General features: G+C 42.4%; 1 protein-coding gene across 2 annotated transcripts in view; it reads right to left on the reverse strand.

The window, feature by feature from the left end:
- Positions 1-14,735, reverse strand: part of UBE3C (ubiquitin protein ligase E3C) — a 58,957-nt gene extending 44,222 nt beyond the window's left edge. For both annotated transcript variants that reach the window (XR_014173289.1, XM_081931539.1), the window contains exons 1-8: positions 14,181-14,735; positions 8,960-9,013; positions 5,276-5,350; positions 3,953-4,099; positions 2,033-2,148; positions 1,598-1,755; positions 669-822; positions 87-307 (exon numbers count right to left, since the gene is read on the reverse strand). Coding sequence is in view for 1 of the 2 variants with exons in the window: in XM_081931539.1 (XP_081787665.1) it covers positions 87-307; positions 669-822; positions 1,598-1,755; positions 2,033-2,148; positions 3,953-4,099; positions 5,276-5,350; positions 8,960-9,013; positions 14,181-14,246 (991 nt within the window). In the remaining variant the exon portion in view is untranslated. The remainder of the gene's footprint in view (positions 1-86; positions 308-668; positions 823-1,597; positions 1,756-2,032; positions 2,149-3,952; positions 4,100-5,275; positions 5,351-8,959; positions 9,014-14,180) is intronic.
- Positions 14,736-22,126: the final 7,391 nt, after the last annotated feature.

A 22,126-nucleotide genomic window follows, 5' to 3' on the forward strand; every position in this document is an offset into this window, starting at 1 on the left:
TTGCAACTGTAAAGCACCTAGCCAGCTACTGCAGGGACGGCATATAACAAATGGATACTTTAACTGATTAAATATGCTTTACATACCTAAATAGGTTTCCCCAACAGTTAGAACAACGTAGAAAAGCCAAGGAGCTCTCTCACTTTTCCTCAAACGCCTGCTTTCTGTTAACAATAGTGCATTCAAAAAGAGTTCATAAGGAAAACAGGTCTTCACATCTGCAAGCGCTGGAATGATGAAATGAAATATCTGATCTGTAAAAGGTGCTGCCAGGAATTCTTCTGTAAAAGCAGCAAAATTCTGTTGCCTGCAGAAGGTAAAGAAAGGATTCTCTTTATGGGAAATGTGAACATACCTTTCCACCGCTACATTGACAATACAATAAAATATTCAAGTTTGGAAATATATTCTACCCATTGGGATTATTTTCTTTGTAATTGTCAAGGTGCATTTTATCAATTCTGTTTCTACCCTCCTGTTACTGTATTTATTTTTGCTAAACAAGTCTGCAGAACAGTAATAAGAGGCTGTTTCAAGACTAAAAAGAGATGATCTAGTCATTCCACAAAGCTTTACATATTTGTTCCATTAGTACCTATTAGTGCTTTGCCATGGTAAGGGGGGGAAATTAAACTAATACATACCAATGCACAACTAAATGTGCTTACCTGGCATTTTCTGGACAGGAGCTATAATTAAAGTGCAATGGTTTCAGAACATTCTCTAACAATATTTTTGCAATAGGAACTCGAGACACATCAGAATACTCAATACTTGATGGAAGCTTGTTATTTATTAGCAGATAAAGAGACCTGTAGTATCCTGAAAGAAAAAGAATTCAAGCATTTGTACCCATTTTAAGGTATACATTTATTTTTAAACAATAAAATTATTTTACAACTGACTAAAATATATTTCAGAGGCATGTCAAAGGTTGCACAAACACAACTAAGAGTCTTGCCAAGTACCAGCTTTTATGGGCCAAAGCCCACATTGTGAGATGTGCTTTAATATAGTAACTATAATTTTAGCAGCATAGCTGATAAACTAGAAAAAAAACTGGCAACTGATCTCATCTAGTTAATCAAATCCAAAAATTAGTTTTATTTACATGTAGGAAATAGTGCCAATTCAAAGCAGTGGCACCAGCTAAATCTGCTGTTTCATAGTATTATGGAATTTGAGCCTAGTAGTCCATGGTTTTACAATTACAAAAAAGAATGTTAAACGGACTCTGCATTAAACACTTACATGCCATTCTTAAGGATGAATGTTCTCAATGCAGCTAACAATAAGGCAATATGAACATTAAAGCCATGACAAGTTAAAATAACAAGAGTAAAAAATAACACACACTTTTAAAAAAAAACCTGAATAAAGCATCAGGAAACATTTGAAAACATATACAACCATCTGCAAGGCATTAACACTTACAATATTTCAATAAGAAACAGCATTTTCGAAGACATAAGAAAATTATGTTTCATTTCAGTATTACTGCAATATTCACAATTGTAAATGTAGCTCATTCACAAAGCTGGCAGCTGTTACATATTCAAAGTTCAATAAAATCTTGAAAAGCAATCATTACACGAACCTTTTTGAATCACGTAGTGCAAGATTTGTTCAATTATTGATGCTACATAGTTAGCATCTTGTAAAACAGGCAAATAGGTATTCTCAGATGAAAATACTTCAAGCATCCTCATAGGAAGTGCAACATTCAGACTGTCATCATTGCAGTTTTGCAGCAATCTATGACAAAAATAAAACTTGTCACTCAATTGGTATAGCTTTTCCCTTCTAGCGAAAAAGGAATACAATTCTAACTTGTAAACAATGAAGTAAGATTTCAGACCTCAGAGTTCAAAAGAAAACGTAAAGTGCTCTTGTCCATAGAGCCAACTGGGGCCAAAGACTTCAGGATGGCCATTTAACATATTTAATATAGATTTGTAGCCTTAAGTGAGCTAATTCAGTTAAGGAACATGGTTAAGTCCGCAGTGAGCTGATTAAGTTTATTCGTTTTTACCTGCAACATAAGCCCAACAGCCTTTTTATCTGGAACAGGCATGTAAGTTTCTCAGGACCATCAAGCTGCTTCACAAACTGAGAATTCTGCTTAATCAAGTTCTGACATATCCATATCTGGAGATGGGGGGGAAAGACATCCGCAGATACAAGTGTTAAAATGCTCTAAAAAGTAACACTGGTGCTTTTTGTGACTGTTCATGTACATAAAGCATGCACGAGCATCTAAGGCAGGAATGGCGACCTGTGGCCTCCAGATGTTTTCAGATTATATCTCTCTTCATACCCGACCTTGGCCATGCTGGATATGACTGATGGAAGCTAAAGTTCAACAATATCTGGAGGGCTACGGGTTCTAATCTCAAATGCTAGAGGGCCTTCGCCATGATGTGCCCCACCCCTGGCCTTAACTATGGAACACTCTCCCTAGAAACGTATGACCAACATAATGTCTGCTTGGTGCCAAGCTGAGACTTTTTTCCTCTCCCAGACCATGGGAGCATCATGTAAGACTGTTAATCCCCACCTGCCCCCAAGCGGAATACCCCCAAACAGGATTTAAAAAAAAAAAAATCAACACAACCAAAGCATCTAGGATTGGGGGGTAGTGTTGTGGTTGGTCATATGTCATCAAAGTATGCCAAGAAGAGGCAAGAAATAGTAAACAAAGGTTCCAATTTTGGGCAAGTTGTTCGCTATCTTTACATGGCACATTAGTTTGTCATAACGAGGTGGTCCCAAAACTGTCTGCACCAAGCTTGAATAACAGACCAGGTTATTTTCTCCTGCTTTATGCCTAAGAAAAACAAATCTGTGTTCAGAAATAAGGGATAATTGAGGGGCAAACAAGATGTACAACATGATAGCTGAACATCTTTTTCTTTTTGGTAAAGGCAGCCACTAGGACACCCTATGTGGATAGGTTTCTTGAGGATGAAGAGGCTAACTCTCCCTAAACACACACACACACACACACACACACACACACACACACACACACACACAATTATGCTCTGGCCCTAAATTAAATCCCGCTTCCCAAGCTACTGATAGCCATGGAGGGTAAAAAACAAAGGTACCGCAATGATCTTTACCATCTATGGCTAATAGCTGCTTCAGTGGAGTAGGGGAGTGTGTGTAGAGGGACAATCCAGGAACTAGCACAAGCAAACGGATTAGCAACCATACACATCCAGTGCCCTGCAACTGCTTTTAAGAGAAGGAAAGTGATGTGGCCTCACCACACTGACCCCCACCCCAAAGATTCCACACTTCAGCTTTATTACATTTAAACACCAACATGTATCAAGGGAAGAAACTAATTTCTGGGTGTTGCATATACATTTTATTTTGTTGTTTACCTCATGAGAATTGCAGAAAGGTTTTAATATGAAAGAGCCACTCTTGAGAGAAACCTATGAGCCTCAGGTGCCAAATGAGCCTGTGCCATCTTCCATTAACTATAAACTGCTACATAATTTTATGAAATAAATAAAGCCCTTAAGGTTAGATAGCACTGACTTTATGAAAGCATCTACATGTTTATTAGGATATAATGTTCTCCAAAACTTTGGATGGATCCACACACTTCAGCATGAAAACTGAAAGCATGTTTTCCCACAGATAAGGAAGTGGGGATTTTTTTTGGGGTGGCACCATTCTCTTGTAGCAGATGGTATACTTGCCTTAGTGAAACCCTGACCTTGTGGGAGGGAAGAAGGAGTCCTTTCTTGGGGTTGCTATCAGAAGAGGAGGAAGAATGGGAAAGCTACCCCCTCTCTGCAAGGACAATTAACTTTCTGCATGTCCAGATTCAACCTCACTGTCTTTTGAACAGATCATTTAGTACTGACAACCAAGAAATTAAAAATAATTACTAAAAACACACAAGAAACTGGAATCACTCTCATTGAGTACTTACCAAACGTTTAGAATCCTCATTATGCCTATAGAAAAACAGAAGTTGGCGAACCAAAAGAGTCAGATTTGCTCCATTGGCGGTGGAGAAATTTCCTCCGGATTGCGCTAGATTAGCACAGTAATCAAATTCGCTCCTCTGAATGGAATACTTAAATTGAAGAATAAAATTTAAGTTAATGTACTGTACTGTCAACATTATGAAACACAGGCAAGATTTCAATATACTCATTTGAAGCTGCAGCTTTCCCCAATGAACAATTTTATGCATATCATTTCTTCAGCATTGATTTTTGTTTATAACCCGAGGTACATTGTTGGAACAATCACTTGCTCAAGGCCAAGTGTGGAGGTTAAATTGGCTTGTACATAAAGGTGCAAAAATGCAAAGTGATGTCATAGCATTTTCAGAAATTTTAAAAGCATAATCAGTCAGTACAGTACAAGTATTGTCATCTGTACACATCAACTCCCTCAAATCCTATGGAAACAGAACTGCCCATGTACTAAGAGCAGAATTAGAACTTATTTTGAAAGCTAGAATGAACCAAGAATAAAATTAATGTGAAGTAATTACTTTTGTGTGAATTCATCTTCTACTGCATTATTCATCTAATTGAGACTAACAATAAACAAGTTTCCCAACAGACATTACGACTATATATATGAATAAATGTTCCCGATTAGAACTACTGTACATATTTTCATAATTTTATTGCACTTTTACACAGGCAAGGATTGAAAGGGCTATGTGTAGAGTTTGCTCCTGCCCACTGGCCTGTTTCCAAAAGTCAGGCTACAGAGCTTCCTATGTAGCACAAGGAGCTGCAGTCAAATGAAGGTATTTGGCAAACCTCTGGGCATAAACAGATGTTCCTGGGAGAAAGCACAGGGTTCTTTAAAGCCATACAATAGATATTTTATATTTATGGTTATAGTTCATTTTTACTGTGCTCTTATTCATTGCAAGTCCTTCTCAATGGAGTTCCAAACTAAATTTAACTATGGTTTCCCCATAGGCTACAACCAATAATCCCAGTCCCAAGAATCACTGAACATGAGTTTTATACTACAGGGAGAGAATGTCTAACATACAGTACAAGCTTGTCCACATGGCTATTATATTGTGGGTTTGAGGAAGTAGTAAGTATCAGAGGGTTTCCTACAGCAGATCAGCATACATTGTTTCTGCACATGCTGATAGTAGTGACTAGAAGGCAGGCTGAAATAGTGACAGTGTCAACTCCTGTTAGCTATATCTTTCTGTGGTCACTGTGCAAACTCAGAAGCACGTAAGAAAAGTCAATCATAAAAAAAAAATGCCTACTTGGTGTTTTCTGTCCCTGTACCCACGAACAAAGGACTGGATGATTATTGCATTTTTCAGCCTTCTCCTTTCTTCCTAAGGAGACAAGACAATGGTCAATATAAAATTTGCTGCATTGTAGTTAATAGAACAAAGCACTGACAAGAAAAACACATGTGCAGTCACTGAATAACCTCACACAAAAAACTCTCTCTTCAATAGTATCAGAGGAACACGAGCAGTGGAGTTTGTGGTAAAGAAGGTCTGGGTTCTCCACCTAACGGGCTTACGCTGCAAGACACCAAGCCATAGCCAAACAAGACAGACTGAAAGGAACACAAATATCTTGCTAACCATTAGGAGAATTGTGCTTTTCCATTGATATGCTTTTCTGCTGTGATGCAAGCTCTCTTTATTATATGCATATCCAACAAATTTACCATATAATGTATTTCCTGTCGAATCTGTCAAATTTAAAACAAAGTTTTTTCTAATTATTTTGTTAAAACTAAGTTCCTAGCCTTTATGCTGAAGACTCAAGCCAAATGGCATTTGGGCAGGTCATCCATTGTTTAGAGACCAGAGCACCACGACCCTACAAAGCTCCTTGCTTTTCCCACCAGCTAATAAAAAACTAAATCTCACATCTCATATCCAACCGTACAACTGTGCCCCAGCATTCCTTATGTACCCCATGGCTGTCAAAACAGAAAATGTTGACCCGAAGCTACTAAAACATCTGTTTAATAGATATTGGTGGAATGAGAATACGGCATTACAAGTTAAATATGGGGGGGGGTAAGATTACTTGAGGTGGAATTCAGATTTTTATACACTACTGTGCCAGCACCGATAAATAAAGGAATGATAGAACAGAAATAAGAAACTGAATGAATAAAGATTTGGCAAGAAGTGAGCCAGGGATATTCAAATGACAGACCCTGGAAATGGGCAGCCTGCTGATCAACTTGTACTGAGGTTTTTTAACAGAAACAAAACAGGAAAATTCATCAGCAATCTCAACAGCAGCAGCAACTGATCTTCCACAGCACACAGCTGAATTACAACACAAGACAGTTATATTCTCCTCATTAGGCATAGGTTTCATCCAAGAATGCATAATTGTCAATTAGTGACCCATAGTTGCAAATGTTTGAAGCCTGAGGTCACTGCAGCAATTTCACTACTCATTTTTTAAAGCCGTGTCTGATTTTATTCTCAATAGACTGAGTCATGTTTTCTTCCCGATATATGCTACATCTTCAAAAGTACATTAGCGTAACAAAATATATTCTTGTAAATACAGAGTGACTTGTTTCTTGTGCACATTTTCTGCACCAGAGCCTTACAAATAATGAAACGGGCAAATTATCTGCTCATTGGAGCTGACAAAAGGATTTCCATGGTTGTAGTTAATCAACTATAATGATGGTTGCGATGTACAGTCTCAAACATAGGCAGTGTTTCACATGACAGCCTATGACACTGAAGTCCAGTTCACACAACACACAGAAACACGGCTTAGTAATATGCAGCCAAGAAGGGAGAAGCTGCAGTGGGCCTCAGGCTGAGGCTCCGCCTTTTTCCTCCCCATCCTGCATGACTCCATCAATTTTCAGCTCCACTCTCCTTTAAAGGCAGGCTTGGTGCATCATACAGATAAAGAAAAGTGGTTTGTTAAAAAACTCTACAGAGACTGTCAGGAACCACTGCTTGAAGTTTGCTTGTTTTGAAACTGAGAAGAACTGGTTGTAAATGATCCCTGGTTCAGGTGACATTTGCCTAGCTGTAGGGGAAGCAGGAAAAGAAATTGTTGGAGTCCAAGGGGGGGATGAAAGCTAGAGGCAGCTCCTTCCTGCCTATGCATATGTCGGTAAACCATGGTTAATCAGGAAACATTATCATACGAATCCCTAAGGAGAATGGCATAGTAAACACTGCTCTAGTCTGCCAAACAAGTGTGTGACTCAGCCCTACAACTAGTTTTTCTGCTAGTGAGTCAGGATCATGTTAGCAATTCTAAGGTACCATGCTTGCATACATTATCCCAGCAAAATTTAAATGTGGTGCAAAACAATGTAAGGGCGGGGCCCTACTATTTAGCATTCAAAAATTCTGCAACTACAAAATGAGGAAAACAAGGAGGTTTAAAAAAGCCAATACCCAAGCTATTTTATTTATTTAGGATTTTTATATACCATCCTTTGCCAGTAGGCCCCATGGAGGGTTACACTTATAAAAAAAAGACAAAACAATAAAATAAAATACTAATTTAATCTAAATCAGTTCCTAACTCCAACACAAAGAAGGGACGAAAGACAGCATCAAACTGCTCATCGATGCTTTAAAAAAAGAGGTAGCTATAAAGCAAATCAGCTAACCAGTCTTCACCCATCCCCTCCTTCAAAATCCTGTCAAGAGAGGGGTGTCTTGATCCACACTGCCTAAGAGTAAAAGAACAAGGCAGACAAATCTCACTGTGGAAGGAATTCCACCGTTCTGGAGCCACCACCAAACAGACCCCCTACACACAATCCTATGTACCTAGCACTGCACGGGAACCCCTAGGAGGGCACTGTCCATGGATCTCACTGAACGGCAGCAAGTATTCTCTCAGATACTCGGGGTCCAGCTGTTCAGTGTTTTAAATACAAACATACAGCATTTTCATCATACAATACAGTGGTGCCCCGCAAGACGAATGCCTCGCAAGATGGAAAACTCGCTAGACGAAAGGGTTTTCCGTTTTTTGAGCTGCTTCGCAAGACGAATTTCCCTATGGGCTTGCTTCGCAAGACGAAAACGTCTTGCAAGTTTGTTTCCTTTTTCTTAACACCATTAATACAGTTGCGACTTGACTTTGAGGAGCAACTCATAGAACGCAGTGTACATAGTAGCCTTTTTTGAGGTTTTTAAAGACTTTAGTGATTTTTGAAGCTTTTCCAAAACTTCTTTTGCAGCCATTTGGTAAGTTAAGCTTTTAAAACTTTTTGGGGGGGGTTGGATTTTGGGTTGGGGTGTTTGGAATTCAAAGACTTGGTGTTGGGGAGGGGTTTGCAAGAATCTGGAAACTTGTGGTTTTTTTCCTGCGTTTTTATGATTTTCTGTGACCATTGGGCCACTCTGCTGTTTTTTAAAAAAAATTCTGGATTTGAATTTCTGTGTGCTGGGTGGCTGGGGGAACAGTTGGGGAGGGGTTTGCAAGAATCTGGAAGCTTGTGTTTTTTCCCCTGCATTTTTATGATTTTCTGTGACCATTGGGCCACTCTGCTGTTTTTTTAAAAAAAATCTGGATTTGAATTTCTGTGTGCTGGGTGGCTGGGGGAACAGTTGGGGAGGGGTTTGCAAGAATCTGGAAGCTTGTGATTTTTTTCCTGCATTTTTATGATTTTCTGTGACCATTGGGCCACTCTGCTGTTTTTTTAAAAAAAATCTGGGTTTGAATTTTGAAATGCTATTTACAGTATGTGTGACTTTAAAGAGCACTTAATAAACTCTTGTTGTACCAAATTTGGCTTTGTTTGGACTTTTTTTGACCATAGGAACGCATTAATTGATTTTCAATGCATTCCTATGGGATTTCGTGCTTCGCAAGACGAAAAATTCGCTAGACGAAAAAATTCGTGGAACGAATTAATTTCGTCTTGCGAGGCACCACTATATTTCAACTGGAAGCTATTTTAAAAGGCTTTACTTGTATCATACCTCTCGTTTCCGCCTCTCTTCCTGTGTGCGATGCAAAAGAGATGCTTTTTCCTCCTGGAAAAGACAAGAAATTACATTCTGTTTCTACCTAAACAAATGCATTTAAAGTTTTGTGTAAAGATAAACATCATATTTCCAAAATATTTTGCATAAAAGTAACATGCATCTTCTTCCTTTATGTGCTTGGATACAACACATTCAATGACACACAACAAATCAGCCTAAAGTCATTCTACCTAACGGCCTCCATCACAAATGTGAGCATGATTATTTCTTTATTTTGTTTAAACTAGACTAGAGTAATTAACACAATTTAAAACTGCAGTGGATTCAACTGGCACAACCAGTTAAGAGTAATGAATGAATGAACGAACATCCATTACAATTTCTGATTTTCCCAACAAAGTCTCAAAAAAAGCTTTCAGCCACACACTGTTCATTCAATTAAACTGCATAAATATAAATATATATATCTAAATAAATACTGATCTTCTCCAAACAATACCCACCCACAGCCCAATGTCAGAGAAGGTGCTAAAAGAAAAGTGCATATGAAAGTATTTCATGCATTTGAGCACCATGATAGAATGTATTTAGGGAACTATAATGTAATTAAGGAATTAAGTCAAAGCAATTTTAAAAGGAAAGTTACAGTAGAAAAACTGTTTAACAATATTGCCTTATTTGGTTTTATAATTTGATAAAGTGATATCAGAAAAGAAGTGGTGAAGCCTACACACTTAAGATATTTCTCTATTGCTCACACAAAGCAGAACTAAACATTTGCAATAGCAAATAAGCCTAATTATCAGTATTTTTAAAGTGAAAACAACAGGCCTAACAATAACCAATCAAAAAGGCTAATAAACAACACAGATTTACATCCTCATTACTAATGCTGAGTCAACCCAATAGATTTCAATCATCAGATGAAGAGCCAAACTCAAGATCTCCCTATACAGTGGTACCTTGGTTCTCGAACTTTATCCGTTCCGGGAGTCCGTTCGACTCCCGAAACCATTCGCAAACCAAGGCGTGGCTTCCAATTGGCTGCAGGAGCTTCCTGCACTCAAGCGGAAGCTGCGTCGGATATTCGGCTTCTGAAAAACGTTCACAAACCGGAACACCTACTTCCGGGTTTGTGGCGTTCAGGAGTCGATTTGTTTGACAACTAAGCCGTTCAGGAACCAAGGTGCCACTGTATAGCCGAGTTATCAGACATGCAACTTACCAATGTGTGTTATTTATTAAATTTATATGCCACCTTTCTGCTTAGTAACCTGAGGTGGTTTACAATTTTAAAAATATTTTAGAACAAATACATTAAATAAAACATAAAGTGACTTTCTCAGGCCAAACTGGAGCTGAGAATAAAAGCCCTTGCTTCTCCCTTCACGCCATTCACACAGAGCTCTAGAGAAGAAGTCAATGCGAAGGTGTTTCAAATGGACAAAACCATTAAAGCAACGGAAGCTGCCTCTAAGTAGTATGTAAGCATTAGACCCAGCACTAAAGCATCCATCACATTCCTAAATCCTTGGGGAAAACCCTTATCTCAAATGCATTTCTTTGAAGGTATATTCTGCTGATTTCAACAGAATTATCTGTCAAGCACATATTACAGGATGACTGTGTGGATAACCTGCTGAATCAGAACAAAGGTTCATCTAGCCCAGTACCCTATTTACACCACACCAGATGCTTCCAGGAAGACCACAAGCAGGGCATGAAGGCAACAGCCCTCTCATACAGTCTCCTTCCAGCAACTGTTATTCAGCAGCATACCATTTCTGAACATGGAACTTCCATTTAGCTGCCATCGCTAATAGTCATTGATAGACCTTTTCTCCATGAATTTGTCCAATTCCATTTTAAAGCCACGGCCATCACTGCATCGTGTGACAGCAAGTTCCATAAATTATGTGTTGTGGGAAGAAGTGCTTCCTTTTTTCTGTCCTGATCTACTGCGGATCAATTTCAATGGGTGACCCCGTGTTCCAGTGTTATGAGTGCAGGGGGGGGAGCGGGGGGGAAGGTCTATCCATTTTCTCCATCATTTTATAAAGCTCTACCATGGCCCACTTTAGCTGTCCCCACCACCATTACCTGGATCAAGGGGGTCACAGCAGAGGTGAGGGAATGGGCCTCATGTTTACATGGCAATTCTTACAGAAAGCTTCCACTGAATAAACCAATATATGGGAGGCAGTCTGTGGGGATGGGAGTGGGATCAAATTTACAGGGGATGGGGAAAACTGAAAGAGACAAGATAATAAAGGAAGGGAAAGTGTGCTACAAGTTCACCAATGATCCTCTCAAGTGATTTAGGTAATAATCCAAGAGGAAGACACCAAGGGAGGAAGGCAAAGAAATCAGGGCCTGCTCCAGTAAGACTGTTTCCCCACCCCACTTTAAAACTGTAAACGACATCGGGCACCTTGGCAGAAAAGCGGTATATAAGTGTAATAATAATGCTGTATCCCTATAAATTTTCAGCTTAAATGCAAACAAAGGCGAGTGTTTCAGCCTCCACAAGAGCTCAGTTTTCCCCAGTACTCCATGCGAAATCCAAAGTCACATTCTTTCTCCTGGCAGATCTAATCTTAAGGACAATAAACTGACTGGTTTCTTCTACTGTCAGCACACTTTGGTCCAGTGTAACACTAAAGAGTGCTTATTCCTGCTTCCTGTCTACCATAACCTTCCTGCAATAGTGCTTCACCAGAGGGAGAAGAGGTGTCTTCACAGGATAAATTAATGCAGAAATATTTCAGCACCACAGCAGAACAGGGTTTTTATTTTTTCCTGCAATTATTTTACATATTACCAAACTATTGGTTAGGGACGCGGGTGGCGCTGTGGGTAAAACCTCAGCGCCTAGGGCTTGCCGATTGCATGGTTGGCGGTTCGAATCCCCGCGGTGGGGTGAACTCCCGTCTTTCGGTCCCAGCTCCTGCCCACCTAGCAGTTCGAAAGCACCCCTAAGTGCAAGTAGATAAATAGATACCGCTTTCTAGCAGGAAGGTAAACGACGTTTCCGTGTGCTGCGCTGGTGCCGGCTCGCCAGAGCAGCTTCGTCACGATGGCCACTTGATCCGGAAGTGTCTCCAGACAGTGCTGGCCCCCGGCCTCTTAAGTGAGATGGGCGCACAACCCTAGAGTCGGACACGACTGGCCCGTACGGGCAGGGGTACCTTTACCTTTTTAAACTATTGGGTCAGTGTAGAAATCAGGGCTGCAGATCAGCTATCCCTGATCTAAGTCCTAATAAATCACGCTCAATATTATTGCACAAACAGCCTAATAATTTTAAACAGAGATTTAAAAATCATAGCAAGAATATATTATTCCTGCCCAACTTTTAAGCAAAGCAACACAATCTTTAAGTAGTACTATTAGTGTTCATAATTTGATGACAAAATATGTAAAGCACCTAACATACATTCCTAAAGAATAGGACATACCCTGCCGTCTTTGCATATCAAGACTTATTCTTTCTTCAGTGCAGAAAACAGTATTGCACATGTGATTTAATGAATGTAAATGGCTTCTAGCCATCAGAAATGTGTCAGTAGATAGTTCCTCAGTAATTCAGATGAATAGCTACACATACCTAATATATTTCTGATGTGCATCTGATTCATGAAAATATGGCATAGGTAACACTGAGCAGAAAAGGGTGTGCTGTGATATTTCTTTATGGCACAATATATCATTTAAAGACCCCATCTCATACAATTCATGAGAAGTATTTTAAATTTCAGAATTAAAAATAAAAATCAAGAATCCAAATAAAGCATATTTTCATTAATAACTGGCACAGTACTTTCAGTATGCAAACTGCTTCACAAGCTTCATGAGATCTTGTATTTGTTACCTGAACAGCTTCAAACCAGACTGACCAGCTGTTGCTTTTAGGTCTGCCTCAATTCTGAATGATGGGTACATTTAAACACACAGGCCGTTATAGTTAACTAAAGCAAATGCTAAATGACTGCATTTGTGGGTAAACCTGTTCCTTTGCATAGCAATCCTATGAGATAAGCATTATTACTCCCATTGCAGGCAGGAAACTTATGTTAAGAACCAATGACTTGCATAAATAGCCTCTAAACCACTAAAAGACACAAGACAGTTTTGAAACCAGGCCAGGTTTCAGTTTGTGCCATCTCAATACTTAAAAAGCGCACACACCCCTATTTAATCCGTTCATTTAGATTACAGATACTTATTTTAAATAAAAAACGGAAAGCTATACATAGATGTCATATTGCGCATGGACATTTTTAGTGGGCCCCTAGGTGCTTTATCAGCACTAGGAGAGGCCTACAAATTAAGTAAGAGAGTGCTGATAAGAAAATGAAAAAAGGAAAGAAAAACCTAGGCCAAAGTGAAGGAATGCATTCCTTGCTGTCCTATCTACTTGAGAAACCTGGAGTTGGTTTTTCCTCAAATCGTGTATTAAAAAGGCAGTGCCAAGAATCAGTATGTTTCGCAGACTTCTGTACAGTTCAGGAGTGCAATGTGGGCATTTAACAGCACAACCCTACCATGCCTACTCAATTCAATCACACCCAGGTGAACATTGTTATAGGATTACAGACTAAATTCTTAAACTCTCCCCCCTAACAACACAAGAGTGAGGCCTATCCGCTGCCCCCTAGCTCTCCCCTCCCACAATTACGTTTCACCCAACTGGATGCCAAGCTGATGCCAAGGGACCCGAGAAAGAGACACTTGCAAGAGCTGAAGCACCACAGGAGTTTCACAAATGGGACGGTGGCCCCTTCCAATCACGCCTCTGCCTTTTTGCTGGCTATTTCGCAACCAAAGCATCTCAAGTTTCTCTTTTCAAAACCCTCGGCCTTGAAGCAAACCCTCTCCGGGAAAGACCAAAGCCGGGGCGACACAAATGACTCTCCAGGCGCCTTTTCCTCCTAACAAAAACAAACCCAGGACACATTGGTGCTGAGCTGCACCCGCAGAGGCGCCCTAGTCTTGGGGTGGGGGGGAATAATAAAAATCACTATTATTATTAAGAAAGGTGAGAAAAGACACCGCAGGAAACAAGGGGTTGCTCAGATTTAACCTTAGTCACGCCGGCTTCGCGGGGCCCCACCGGAATCATGCAAGCAGGCAGGCAGGCAGGCGGAGACAAAAATCGCGTAGAGACCCCGAGACCTGAGAAGGGCGGCGCAGGCACTGGGCGGGGGTCGCTTACCTTCTTACTGGCTCCTCCAAGAGACACCTTGGGCCTGGTTTTGAACTCCCCTTCGAAGCTGAACATGGTTACAGCTTATCCTCCCATCCAGAGGGGGAGAGAGAGAGCAGCCTCCGCCTCCGCCTCCTCAGCAGCAGCAGCAGCAGCACCTTGGCGGGGCAGAAAGAGCCAGCGGGGGGTGGGGACCCGGGAAGGGGCGCCCGACCCCGAGAGGAAGCCCCCAGCCTCACGCCCACTCCCGGCGCAGGGCTCCTAATGCCAAGGGCTGAGGCGCCCCCTCCTCCCGCAGCCCCTTCCGCACCCCGGCCGGCCAGGAAGGGAGATTCCCCCGCCCCACTTCCAAATTATCCTGTGTGGGTGTCTCTCCGTGTGCCTCCGGCTCCCCGCCCCCGGCACCGGCTCAGTGAGTGGCAAGGGGTCTCGCTTGGGGCTGCCTCATTTGCAGCGGAGGTGGAGGAGGGGGGGTATTGGTGGGGGGGGCGGTGGAAATCAGCCGGTTCCTGAAAGAAGATGGCCGCCGCCGACTGCAGCTTTCCCTCAGCGCGCTCCCGCCTCTCGGGCGCGCGGGCGCGCTCGCGCCTCCTATAGGAAAAGGGAGGCGGGAGAGCGAGACGGAGCGCCCGGCGCTTTTTTGAGGGAGGATGACAGGCGGGGGGGGGGGAGCAGAGGAAGCTCAAGGCGGGGTTTTTAGAGCAGGTTCTTGTGGTGTGGGTGCAAACACAAAAAAACACACATACGCAACGTGGTGCCCTCAGCTCTGATGGGGCTTCTCGCCTCTGAGAAAGGAGTTTCCTTCCCCCCCGCCCCGGGCTTCCTAAGGCAGTTTCCCTCCCAAAGAAAAGGGTCCTCTCTCCTTGGGGTTTCTGTCCTGTGTAGCCACTGTTTTTATGTTGCATGCAAATAAAGGTTTCATTGGGATGTGGTCGCAGGCTGCACTTTTTCTTGGATTCCGCCCCCCCCCCCCCATCTACACCATATGCATAGAACTGCCCTGAGACCAGCAGGCATACGGTGGTATACAAATTTATATATATATAAAATAAACTTGTTTAAGGGCGCTGGTAATTGTAGCTCTGTGAAAAGTATTCTACGGTTCTCAGGATTCTTTGGGGGTAAGCCATGTGCTTTAAATGTACATTTTTATGTCATAAAATTGATACACCACTTGAGTGTAGGAAAAAACCTACACCTGTACATCAGGTGGGGAACCTGTGGTCTTCCAAATGTTGATGGGCTGCAGTTCCCTTCAATTTCCTTCAGCAGTGCCTTTTCTCTAGAAAAATAGGTGCCGGTACTCACCATGAAGTTGTTACAGCAATGCCACGCTTTTTTATGACAATAAATAAGAGGTGTGGGTACTGTGTACCCTTGAGTACCCCCTGAAAATGAAACCACTGCCCTTCAGCCCCATCCCAAACAGCAGTCAGGAATGAAGTCCAACATCATCTGGGAAGGTCACAGGTTGCTCTACTTCCATGCGTCCCAGGCTTCTTTGACCTAGTATCCTCCAGATTTTTTGGACTACAATTCCCAATAGGCCCAGCCAGTAGGGTCAACGAATAGGGATGATGGGAGCTGTAGGCCACCAACACCTGGAGAATCATACCTTCCCAGTTCTTGCTTTAGACTAAAGGCAGGTTCGCAAGATAATTCACACATGGAGATATCACATGGTGCTTGAGCCTTCCACAATCTGGTTCCCTCCAGATGTTTTGAAGTACAACAGAAATGGGAGTCTTGTGACCCTTCCAATGTTGTTGGACCAGCTCCCATCAGCCCCAGCCAGAACAACTAATGGTCAGGGATGATAGGAGTAGTAGTCAAACAATCTCTAAAGGGCCACAGATTCCCTGCTTCCATTGGTTCCAGAAAGCATAGTCAAAGATTCGGGGGGGGGGGGGACAGACGACTTGTACCCCCTGTCATTTCGAAGGCTACATCAGCTGTAGTCTAACCTACCTGACAGGGTGGAATTAAAGGGTGTTGGGGCAGGGAAAGAGCAAATAACCATGTGTGTTGTCTGGAATTTCTTGGAGAAAAAGTGGCTATAATAAAAATAAATTATGTATGCATTATGCTTTTATCTTACCCCTTCTCCCCTTTTCGTTAATCCTCACAACAACTCTGGCCAAGTCTAGGCCAAGTGATAATGACCGGCCAAACGTCATTTTGCAAATTTCATGAATAAAAAGAAATCTGAACTGTGGGTGGATATCCTAGAGCAGTATGCTATACACCACATGCTTTACAAGTAAAGAAGTTCATCTTTGCTGTGTGGAAGGGGGGGGGAGTATTTCACCCATGACACTGCATGACAAAACCTAACCTACAGCCATCCCATACTAGGTGCGATGGATCAGAGCCCATAGCCACACACCGTGAGGCTTTCACAAGACAAAATACATCCTTCTGCATACACCAAGCACATCATAATGAGCATTCTGCTAGTGGAGAATAATCCCAGAAACCACCAAAGCAGGCATATGTTGGTCTTTTGTCCATCACCAACAATGTACGGTAGTTCAATGGTTAAAGTGTTGGGCAAGGAAATTGGAGGCTAGAGTTCAAATCCCTGCTCAGCCATGATGCTCTCTGGGTGACCTTCATTCAGTTGCCATCTCTGAGCCTAAGCTACCTTACAGGATTGTTGTATGGGTAAAATGGAGAGGAAGGAGAACCATGTATATCACCCTGGGCACTTTAGAGAGAAATGCAATAATACAGTAAATAGATATAAAATAAATATCTCTCCTTCTGAAAACTTGTATTTAAATCTGGACTTGGTCTGTCAGTCATTATGGTTTCCAGTACCAGAGCAACAAGCTACACAAGTGACAATTGGAGCTTTGGCAGCAACAAAACAAAGCCTCTTTCTCAGAGACCGACTTGAAATTAATGGACTGCTGAGTGGTAATTTATGACTGTAATGTAACACTTCCTGAGAATAACATGCTAACTTTATAATCTTGTAGCTGTTAGTGACTTGCTGTTACCTTAAGTTATAGGCATAGAGTCTGACTCTATTCGTGACAGCTTTAATTGTTTTCATAAATTTTCATTCAGCCCGTTTTTAAATAAAAATCAAACAGCAAGAAATATAGTGTGGAGTAGTCATTTTACACCCTGATTAATTCAACTGATAAATTTTATTGGGACAATTTATTAGATCATTGGTTGAATACTGCACTGAGCTTACCATAAAAAATTTGTTAACACTAAACAAAAGTTTAACAGCTCTGACAAATCATACAATGCTGATGGTGCTAATAATCTGCTCAATGAGAATCCTTGTCAACAGCAATGGGTGTCTGACCCACAACTGAGTGAGAACATCTGTCCAGAACCCTGGCGTACCTGGCGACCAGTCTAAAGGGCAAATGCTAGTCTGGCAGTCCAACAGGTCAAGAAACACAGTCCAGGTTCAATACAACAAGCCAAGTCCAAAGGCCAGGTTCCTGCCTATGCAGCCAAACCAAGGTTACAGTACTTGCAGATCAGTTCCATGGAGCTCCTCAGATACCCAAACCATGGTTCATCAGTATGGGAAGTTGAATAGACACAGCATCTTGGTTCTGCTTCTCTTCTATGCCTTGAATCTTGATTGTAACATTTGGGCTTTATGAGGTGTGTGACCCTCAGCTGCCCTGAGCCTAATCCAGTTGAGGAATCACACACCTACTCCCAGAGCTAACAAGCCACACCTGGCCAGCTAGGGAGATGGGCTATGCGACTTTGCCTGTCTTTGTCTCCTAGAGCAGGGTTTCCCAAACTTGGGTTTGGGACTACAATTCCCATCAACCCTGACCACTGATCCTGCTAGCTAGGGATGATGGGAGTTGTAGTCTAACAACTCTGAGCTCCCTATAGCTCAGATTCTGCCATGTTTGTAGAGAGATGGACCCCTCTGGTGATGGTGAGGGGTCCTGCTCCTCTAGTTCCTGTGCTCTGACCCCCGTCCTCTGTTGCTCCACAAGTACTTTCTATGCCCACAACCTTCCCTTCTCCGTTCCCATCTTGCCCCAGCGGGCACCAGTCATGAGTACGCAGGCAGCCCTGTTCAGAGAAGTTTTTGGGTGCCATGAGAGCATGGCCCTGAAAAAAGCACACCTTTGGGGCTCTGTGATCTCGCATGGGTCATGTGACTTGAGTAGGAGCACAGATGGAAAGACATGCGTCCCAGTTTGGGGACTCAACATGTCGGAGGATATGTAGTAAGTCCCATAATCCATTCAGCTGAATGTCACATCCGTGATTAAGTGCATTCAGGACTGGTAACTGAAAGCTGGAAGATAATATGGGACATACTATTTGTGCATCAGAAAAATTAAAATAGATAATTACATTAAACAAGAATACAGGACTGCAGTTACCACTAAGGGGTTTAGATGAATGATTGCCATTACTGTTAATTAATTGAAGTTAATTAATGGGTGCTTTAAGAACATTTGCTGTTCTTGCCCACGAAAACCAAATGCTAACAAGTCAGCAAGAATAGGCATGTCATTACACAGAAGCAATTTCACTGACAAAATTCACATAAAATTCAGCAGACTCAGGGTTTCATTAATCATGCCAACCTTACCTCTAAGCTTGTAGAGACAACTCAAAGCGGTATGATTGACCATAGCTGAAAAAACACAACCCCTAAAGCCACCCTTATACATAAACTAAATTTCTGGGCCAGTTTCAACGTGTCCCTTTCGTGCTGACCGCGACACTTTTTATTCTTGGCAATGTACATCTAGTTCCTATTAAAAGGAATTATATCTTGTTCATTTATTTGCATTTATAAGCCAGTTTTCTAATAAACCTCCCAAAGCAGCATACCAAGATCTAACACCGTAGGCTTGAAATAATTAAAATAATTATGACAGCCTGAAATAGCCTAAAAGCAGCAGCATCTAGTAAAAATATTACCAGTTCAGAAAGGTAAACACAAAAGAGCCTTGTTGTGATAGCAGAAAGCAGACTTGCTGTACTCTGATTCAGCCGGCCCTGCCAGTTTGTCAACCAGAGATTGCAACAGCTCCCACTGTTATGTACTGAAGTTCTCACCCTGGCCAGCAGGGGGATACTGTAGATAGTTCAGGTCCACATATGCAAATAAGGGATCAAAAGTGATGTTCAGTGATTGGATAGTTACAGAAAGTTGTTACAGTTATGTTGTACTGGAGCTCTATATAGGCAGGCTGGCTGAACCCTTCAGTTCAGTTCTGTTCTGACCTGTGAATAAACAAGAGCTGTTTGGAGAATTGCTGTGTCGTCTGATATGTTCACCCACAACTTAACACCCACCATATGGGTTAGGATCAACAATTCAAAAGGGACATTCTAAAGAGCATAGTGGCTGTTTCCAATTTTGGATTCTTTATGAATACAAATTCGCCAGAGCTAACCACCACACTTGAATCTCAGCAGGACTTGCTTCTGAGTGGACGTGCATAGGAAACCTGCTGTTAATCACAAGTATGAGCAAAAGAAACTCCACCCTCTCCACAACTTTTTAAAAAACAATTATAACCCATTTTGAGGATCAATTTTTGTGAAGCCGTCAGAAACATTTTTCATGAGGTTGCAAACTGTCTTCAGTAATATGAACTAGTGGCCCTTTGTTGGCTTACTTTTGGGCACTCCTCACGCATCTGTCCTGGAGTTAAGTAAATCAAGAACCTTAATTAACAAAGACTGGCAGGAATGCAAAAGCAATGAATTAGTTTGTGCGCTACCTGAAGGCTCAAGCTCACACACAAACCCCTAAAATATAGTAGTTACAATTAATGGATTTAATTATTAATGCCAGACCCTGTCTCTGAAAGTGTCTGAGAGGTCCATTTTGGCATTCTTATTACTCTTTAATTATAATTGATGTGCCAAGGGAAAATGTCAGGTAATGTACATTTTAACATGTGTTATTGTCCTCCTTAAGAGCTCCTGGCCCTTGTTTTAAAAAGTCAGTGATATGCAAGACGATAGCGATGAAACCCAAATTTATTAGGGCACTTAAAAATCATTATTAATTACTTCGCACAGCAGGTATCTACAAGATAGAACTTCTTTTTCAATATATATACAGGAATAATTTAAGTGTTTTAAAAGGCAGTATTAAACCTGCGGGGTGTTTTGTCACAAGTTACTGTCTCTCAACTGCAGCCCATCCTGTGCAAGTTTATACAGTGGTACCTCGGGTTATATACGCTTCAGGTTACAGATTCCGCTAACCCAGAAATAGTGCTTCAGGTTAAGAACTTTGCTTCAGGATGAGAACAGAAATCGTGCTCCAGTGGCGCGGTGGCAGCGGGAGGCCCCATTAGCTAAAGTGGTGCTTCAGGTTAAGAGCAGTTTCAAGTTAAGAATGGACCTCTGGAACAAATTAAGTATCTAACCCGAGGTACCACTGTAAATGATTCACAAAGGCTGGATTAGAAGGGGAGGGGACTTTGCTTAGCAGTGTGCTACTGCAAACCTATTTATGAAACTAATACTAGTCAAATATCCCTTAACTTCCTTTCCTTGCTAGTTCCACCTAGAACTGATTCCTTGCATACAACAATTTCTAGATCATTTCAGTTCCTACAGTGATGCAGACTGCAGACTTGCACACCGTAATGAAGGCCTGTTATACACCTGTCTCTTCAAAATTACCCAGTCTCTCCCAGTCTCCATCACGAATATGTGGCGGGGGGGGGGGTCATGAGGAAAGGCTCCTGTCTCCCGCTTTGCTTGCCTCTGCTACTACTATCTGAAAATCAACCCTGCGGTGTTGTGTATGAGGAGACCAGAAGCCTGCTTTTAAGTGGCTGCAATAGGATTGCGTTGGACGAGAATGTTTTTCTTAAAATGCTCTTTTGCCTTTAAACTAATTAATTAGTTAATTAACAGAATTTATATGTCACTTAATTGAAGTAAGATCTCTAAGTGGTTTACAGGAAACACTAATTTACAAAAGGTTTTTACTCTTGTACTCCTCCATTTTAGGCCGAATAAATTGGCTGTTGGATTCGCGCACACATTTCTGCCAGACTCAAGGAAATTTCCCCCTCGTCCCACCTCCTCACCAGCGGCGGAGGAAGCCGCTCGGGCGCCTGGGGCAGTGCACCCAGTGGCGTAGCGTGGGTTGTCAGCACCCGGGGCAAGGCAAGTAATTTGTGCCCCTAACCTGTGGATTTGCGCCCCCTAACCCCCAGATGTTGCGCCCGGTGCGGCCGCCCCCCCTGCACCCCCCACGCTATGCCACTGAGTGCACCCAGGGACAGGGCGAGCTGCGGGGCCTCCAGAGTCTGCCTGCCTCCTCCTACTCAGCCGCCCTACAGCTGGGGGGGAGGCAGTGGGCAGACCGTTTGGGCAGCGCGGAGCCTGTACACGCCCAAACCACTGCGCCTCTCCGAGCAGAGACACATGTGACTTGGGCGCGCTGCAGGCCCTGCGGTGAGTGCCGCCTGGCATTTTGCCACCCCCCTCAATGGTGACACCGGGGCGGCCCAGCCCCACCACACACACCCCTTCCTCCACTGCTGCCCCTCACATGTCTATATCAGCGGCAGACTTTGGCAAAACCAGTCATATCTGCTTCTGCTTTCAGTGATTCTCAACCTGTGGGTCCCCAGACGTTGTTGGACTACAACTCCCATCATCCCTAACTACCGGTCATGCTGACTAGGAATGATGGGAGTTGTAGTCCAACAACATCTGGGGACCCACAGATTAAGAACCCATGAAACTGGAGTCTGACAGACAAAAGCAAGCTACCTTGGGCACTGGTGAGGGACAAGAAAGCTGGGTGCTGTTTCTGCCTCCCCTCATAAGTGTTTGCTGTGCACCCTGTATGGTGGACAAGGCTACTAATGGCTGTGTTCTACGAGGCACGAATATCAGTTATTGGGAATCTAAAGGGGGCAAAGTGCTGCTATACTCATGTCCAGTTTCAGTGGTGCCAACTATAGGGGGCA

Source organism: Podarcis melisellensis, assembly GCF_964234715.1.
Source record: "Podarcis melisellensis genome assembly, chromosome: 12".
In the NCBI taxonomy this organism is placed as follows: domain Eukaryota; kingdom Metazoa; phylum Chordata; class Lepidosauria; order Squamata; family Lacertidae; genus Podarcis; species Podarcis melisellensis.